Source organism: Malaya genurostris, chromosome 3, assembly GCF_030247185.1.
Source record: "Malaya genurostris strain Urasoe2022 chromosome 3, Malgen_1.1, whole genome shotgun sequence".
Lineage (NCBI taxonomy): Eukaryota > Metazoa > Arthropoda > Insecta > Diptera > Culicidae > Malaya > Malaya genurostris.
Window position 1 is genome coordinate 58,114,063 of NC_080572.1, and position 6,122 is coordinate 58,120,184.

At 38.6% G+C, this 6,122-nt stretch overlaps 1 protein-coding gene across 1 annotated transcript; it reads right to left on the minus strand.

Annotated features, from left to right (window-relative positions):
- Positions 1-1,863: 1,863 nt before the first annotated feature.
- LOC131438874 (probable ATP-dependent RNA helicase DDX46) lies at positions 1,864-5,481 on the minus strand. Its single transcript, XM_058609250.1, has 5 exons — positions 5,311-5,481; positions 4,965-5,240; positions 3,103-4,911; positions 2,300-3,044; positions 1,864-2,235 (listed from the first exon to the last, which is right to left on the minus strand). Exons 1-5 carry the CDS (start codon positions 5,331-5,333, stop codon positions 1,993-1,995), a joined length of 3,096 nt encoding a protein of 1,031 aa, XP_058465233.1. The 5' UTR covers positions 5,334-5,481; the 3' UTR covers positions 1,864-1,992.
- Positions 5,482-6,122: the final 641 nt, after the last annotated feature.

Below are 6,122 nucleotides of genomic sequence, written 5' to 3' on the forward strand. Positions count from 1 at the left end.
GATTTTGATTTGATTTTGATTTGATTTTGATTTGATTTTGATTTGATTTTGATTTGATTTTGATTTGATTTTGATTTGATTTTGATTTGATTTTGATTTGATTTTGATTTGATTTTGATTTGATTTTGATTTGATTTTGATTTGATTTTGATTTGATTTTGATTTGATTTTGATTTGATTTTGATTTGATTTTGATTTGATTTTGATTTGATTTTGATTTGATTTTGATTTGATTTTGATTTGATTTTGATTTGATTTTGATTTGATTTTGATTTGATTTTGATTTGATTTTGATTTGACACGCTCTTTCACCCATCATTAGATTCCCAAAAGCGACAAAATAGAAAATTTTCTCCGATTTGAACACCTCCACGCATTCGAAACATCAAAACTTATTGATTTTGAAGCCCCATTGACACGCTCTTTCGCCCATCATTAGATTCCCAAAAGCGACAAAACAGAAAATTTTCTCCGATTTGAACACCTCCACGCATTCGAAACATCAAAACTTATTGATTTTCAAACCCCATTGACACGCTCTTTCACCCATCATTAGATTCCCAAAAGCGACAAAACAGAAAATTTTCTCCGATTTGAACACCTCCACGCATTCGAAACATCAAAACTTATTGATTTTGAAGCCCCATTGACACGCTCTTTCACCCATCATTAGATTCCCAAAAGCGACAAAACTGAAAATTTTCTCCGATTTGAACACCTCCACGCATTCGAATCATCAAAACTTATTGATTTTGAAGCCCCATCGACACGCTCTTTCACCCATCATTAGATTCCCAAAAGCGACAAAACAGAAAATTTTCTCCGATTTGAACACCTCCACGCATTCGAAACATCAAAACTTATTGATTTTGAAGCCCCATTGACACGCTATTTCACCCATCATTAGATTCCCAAAAGCGACAAAACAGAAAATTTTCTCCGATTTGGACACCTCCACGCATTCGAAACATCAAAACTTATTGATTTTGAAGCCCCATTGACACGCTCTTTCACCCATCATTAGATTCCCAAAAGCGACAAAACAGAAAATTTTCTCCGATTTGAACACCTCCACGCATTCGAAACATCAAAACTTATTGATTTTGAAGCCCCATTGACACGCTCTTTCACCCATCATTAGATTCCCAAAAGCGACAAAACAGAAAATTTTCACTGATTTGAACACTCGCACGCATATCACCTGCATTATGCAAAATTTATACAATTGTATCATTTGCTCACCCCTTTGTACAATTTTTGCTGATCCTCATCAAAAACGATTTTCTGCTCAAATCATTTCTGATCGCATCAGTAGTGATTTTTTGGAATTAAAATCTTCTCTGATTTCCTAATTCCATAATCATGATCTTACACGAAATCAAATCACATAAGGATCAGATGAGTGCGATTATGTAACGACGATTTTTCTTTAGGCTAGGATCAGTAGTGATCAAATCAGTAGTGATTTTTTAAAGTTCAAGATCAGTGATCTTAAGATCAGCAGTGATCGTCGATCACTGGTGATTTTTGATTTTTGGTGATTTTTCCAGCCCTGCCAACAGCACTCGTTTACGCCCGAGACGTCAGATAGGATATGGCACCTCGTGAAACATCCTTAAAGTGTCACATAAGTTGTGTGCAATTTGCGTCTGCTTAGCGGTTTAAATTAAACTGCTAAGCGGATATTGCAGTTCAATTTGAGCTGCTTTGCACCGTGGTACAAAAATCTAATTTCAGTATCTTCAGCAAAGTTGCTCAGAATGATAGGCGCCTTCTTTTAAAGATTTGATGCATGTGATTGATCCACTGATAAGCCGGAGGCGAGACGCGAAAAAATCGAAAAGACATTAGATTTATGAGAACTACATTTTTATTTAATTTTGTTAGATAAAATGCAACGTTCTTTCTGAGCTCAGAAAAAAACGAAGGTATATTTGCATTCCACACATGTTGACACCGTTTTACACAAAAGATGGGGCATGCATAGAATAATTACAGCACCTTGTACCGTGATTTATTGATAACGTGATGCGACAGAGCTTGTAGTTTCAATAGTTCCTCCTTGATAAGCCGTGTTATTTCGCGCTTGGCCTTCGTTACTGCTAACTCCGAACAGCTTTCAATAGCCAAATACAGTTTTCGTTCTCCTTCAGGTGGTGTTTTACCCGTTGGAACGTAAGTGCCACGGACTGTGAGACCTGCTTCGGAATATTCGGAAATTTGAGCAAGAGCTTCCTACAAATTTAATTTAAGAGTAATTAGAGTAATAAATGAGAAATAGCTAATAACTAAAAAATACCTTTGAAGTGACCTTCCATCGAGCTTGCTGTGGAAAATCATTGATTTCCAATTCTTCTTCGTACTTTCGAAAAACAGTCTCGTTTGATTCCACGGGTGTTTCATCTTCATCCTTGGGTTGATAATTGAGTTTGGTGTTGAGTTTGGCAGCCAATTGTTCGGCCACAGTTTTCGCCGTAATTAGCTGTTGTGTACTTCCTCCTTTGAAAATAGCCTCTGCCGTCTGCTGTGTGGCAACTTTAGCTTCAAAGCCCAGATTTTTCTGTAGATTAATACGGGATGCAAGACGTTTGGCTAATTCTAATTTGTCAGAATTAGGATTCGCTGCTACAGGAGCCGTAACAGCTTGCGTTTGAATGACAGGGGCTTCTACTTCTTTTACAATTCGTTTGGTTGCAAACATACTTTCTATATGTTGATCTATGTCTTGCTCAAGATCGTCATCATCGTCAGAGTCTTGCAAACCAAGAGCAGCCTTCTGAGCCTTTTTACGTTCGTTTACAGCGGCTGCCTCCTGTTCGTCAAATTTAAATCCCTTTCCACTAAAACCACCACCAGTATGTACTTTCTTTCCTTCCGCTTCCTGCACTGCCTTGTATGTTTCCCACAAACTACGAAGATCATCCGGCACTGTTCCGCCAGACAATTCTAAAGCCCTTATGATCTCTCCTGCGTACCGACCCTGCTCGTGGGTTAGGAATGTCCAGGCAAAGCCTTTGTTCCCCGCTCGACCCGTTCGACCACACCTAAAAAGTAGACTATGTTTGTATTTCAGTTCACCAATATCTTTCATGAATATGTTACCTATGAACGTAATCTTCGTAATGATTAGGACAGTCGTAGTTCACAACTAGTATTAACTGTTTGACATCCAAACCCCTAGCCGCGACGGACGTCGCGATGAGCAACTTAACACGACCCTGCTTAAAATCTACGATCGTTGAATCACGATCAAACTGGTCAATGCCACCATGTAAACTCATACAAGGATAGGAAGCTTTCATTAAGTCCTTCAACAGAATATCGGCGTTCTCCTGTTTATCGACAAATACAATAATACTTCCTAGTTCCTGATATAGTCCCAACAGTTCTAACAGTTTGAAGAATTTTGCATCATCTTCCAAAACAACCACGTGTTGTTCTACTTCTTTGCAGACAACCGATCGACCACCAACTTGAATTTCAACTGGTTTCGCCAAAATGCGTCTCGCAAGAGCTTCCATTTGCCTGGGAAAAGTGGCACTAAACATAACTGTTTGCCGATCGGGTCGAATATTATCAATGATTCGCATGACTTGTGGTTCAAAGCCCATATCAAACATACGATCCGCTTCATCCAATACAACATATGTTACCCGACGCAGATTCGTCACGCGTCCCGAATTGGCTGCTAGCATGTCAATCATTCGACCCGGAGTACACACGATGATTTCAGCACCTCGTTTCAATTCCGCAATTTGCTCAGAAATACCAGTTCCACCATACACACAAACTGCACGCAAGTTTAGAGATTTAGCAAATTTTCGTATATCTTTTCCTATTTGCATACAAAGCTCTCGAGTTGGTGACATTATTATAGCAATGGGACCATCTCCATCTTCCAACGGTGGCTGATCTAGAATGTGTCTGAACATCGGAAGAATGAAGGCTAACGTTTTGCCACTTCCTGTTTTGGCAATACCGATCAAGTCTCGACCGGACATAATTGCAGGAATGGCCTGACATTGAATCGGGGTTGGCTTTTCGAAGCCTAACTTACGGAGCACGTCAAATTCTTTCCTAGAAACTCCGCAATGGGACCACGTTCTAATCGGTTTAGGACAGCCTTTGCCCTTGACACTAATGCCTTCCAATTCCGTTTTGTATGCGTCTACTTCAGTTTGCTTCATGTTTGCTATTTCCGGTACTTCAACGTAGAATGCTTTTCGGAACGGTAAATAGTTAATTTCCGAATGATCAATCTTAGCCAGCTCTTTTTTCTGCTTGTTAGCCAAATTTGCTGCCGTATCCTTAATATCTTCTTGCTCTTCCTCGGAGGAATATTCGAGACCATCTTGGTTCTGTTCAATTAGTTCTCCTTTTTTGATAGAATCTGTGTTTTTCTTTGCTACACCAGTAATAATAGTTACGCCAGATGACGACGTAGACTTTCCATCTGTTTTAGGAGCCGAATTAGGAAGTTTGTTGACCTTTCGAACTTCATCATTCACTTCTTTCATAAAAGCGTCCAACGGATCAACATCGTCTTCTCCATCATTATCTTTTCCTGCTTTATCCTTGTCGTCATCCTCATCGTCTTCTTCGTCATCTTCTAAGCTCCACTTTTTAGGAATATCAACTCCACTTGAAACCAACGGCTTTTTGATTTCAATCTCCTTTCTTTTCCGCTCCGCACGCCAACGTTCAATCCGTTCTCTGCGTCTCGTCATTTCTTGTTCTAACCTGCGTTGTTCTTCTTCCTTATCCATTGGAACTGATAAATCGAATGTGTCCTCCTTTTCTTTCGGTTCTTCCTTCGGTGGTTTTTTGGGAACATCTTTCTCCGCAAAACCTGGTGGTTTTTGGTCAAACTTAGATTGTCGGAAACCGCTGCTACTACTGACACTTTGAGCGCTGAAACAAAATAATATTAAATACTCCAGAAAACAACAACACAATTGTTTTACTATTTTGTAGCATGTTCTCTGAGCTTCTCCCTTTCCTTCTCTCGCTCACGTTTCCTTTCAGCTTCTCTATTGCGTTCCTTTTCCAGTTCCTTATCCCGTTCTCGATCTCTCTGTTCCCGTTCACGATCACGTTCCCTATCTCGATCGCGTCGATTAAAGTCTTTGAATCGGAACGAAGTTTTGGTACGATCTCTTTCACGATCCCGTTCGCGACTTCGTGAACGGCGCTTTTTTCTATCCTGTTCATACGACCGGCTACGAGATCTTCGTCGATTTCTATTTTGATGACGGATATAAAGAAAATAACCATTAACTTAAATAATCAAAAATAACTTATCAAACTTACCCATTTTCACCAGGCCTTGTCATAGTCGTGAAAGCGAATTTGGTTATTACGTAAAAGATGAATAGATGATCAAATTTCACCTGATTGAAAGTCTTTTTTACACAAATTACAGCTTAGAGAAACAAACCAAACTAAAACGTTTTTCAAAAGTAGAGGTAGAAAATTGCTATTAAATGACGTTCATTTTAGTACAAGCAAAGATGATAGATAAGCAGGTGTACACGCTTAGAAAAAGTTACTCAAAGTTTGAGTACTAGTTACTCATTTTCAAATGATACATGGAAACGTCAAAAATTGAGTAGTTATCATCAATGATATTGAGTAACTCCTACTCTAAATTTGAGTTTAACGCAAAATCTCGTTTTATTGTTACTATTCGCATTCGCGATAAGTCTAAAAGTTGTAATAACCATTTGTAGCAACAGGTTGTATTTTTTGTTAGTGAGACGCGTATTTCGAGGGTGAGTCGATCAACACAAACGGTGTTGTGTCTGCAAAAACCGGAATGATCAGCTTCGTGTTGTTCTTTAGAATGGAAACGAATATGCTCAAATGTCATTAATGAGGAATAAGTGTATGATTGGTGCCTGAGCATAACACACTACTCCAAGCGACCACCACTTGATATAGTATTGAGTTCAATTATTTAACAATACAATACACTCAGAAAAGGAGCAATTTTTTTTTGCAAATTTGGTATATGTGAAATAAAATTTCACACAAAATTTGAGTGATAGTTACTCTATTTTTGGTACATGTACGAATAAAGTATTACTCAGTAAATGAGTAGATTTTACCCAAATATCGTTTCC

Bases quoted from the DNA above. Each gene is read 5' to 3' on its own strand.
- LOC131438874 (XM_058609250.1), bottom strand. From the start codon at position 5,333: ATGACAAGGCCTGGTGAAAATGG. The intron at 4,912-4,964 runs GTAAAACAATTG...ATTTTGTTTCAG, and splicing joins AGAGAACATGCTACAAAATA to CGCTCAAAGTGTCAGTAGTA. The intron at 3,045-3,102 runs GTAACATATTCA...TCTACTTTTTAG, and splicing joins TACGAAGATTACGTTCATAG to GTGTGGTCGAACGGGTCGAG.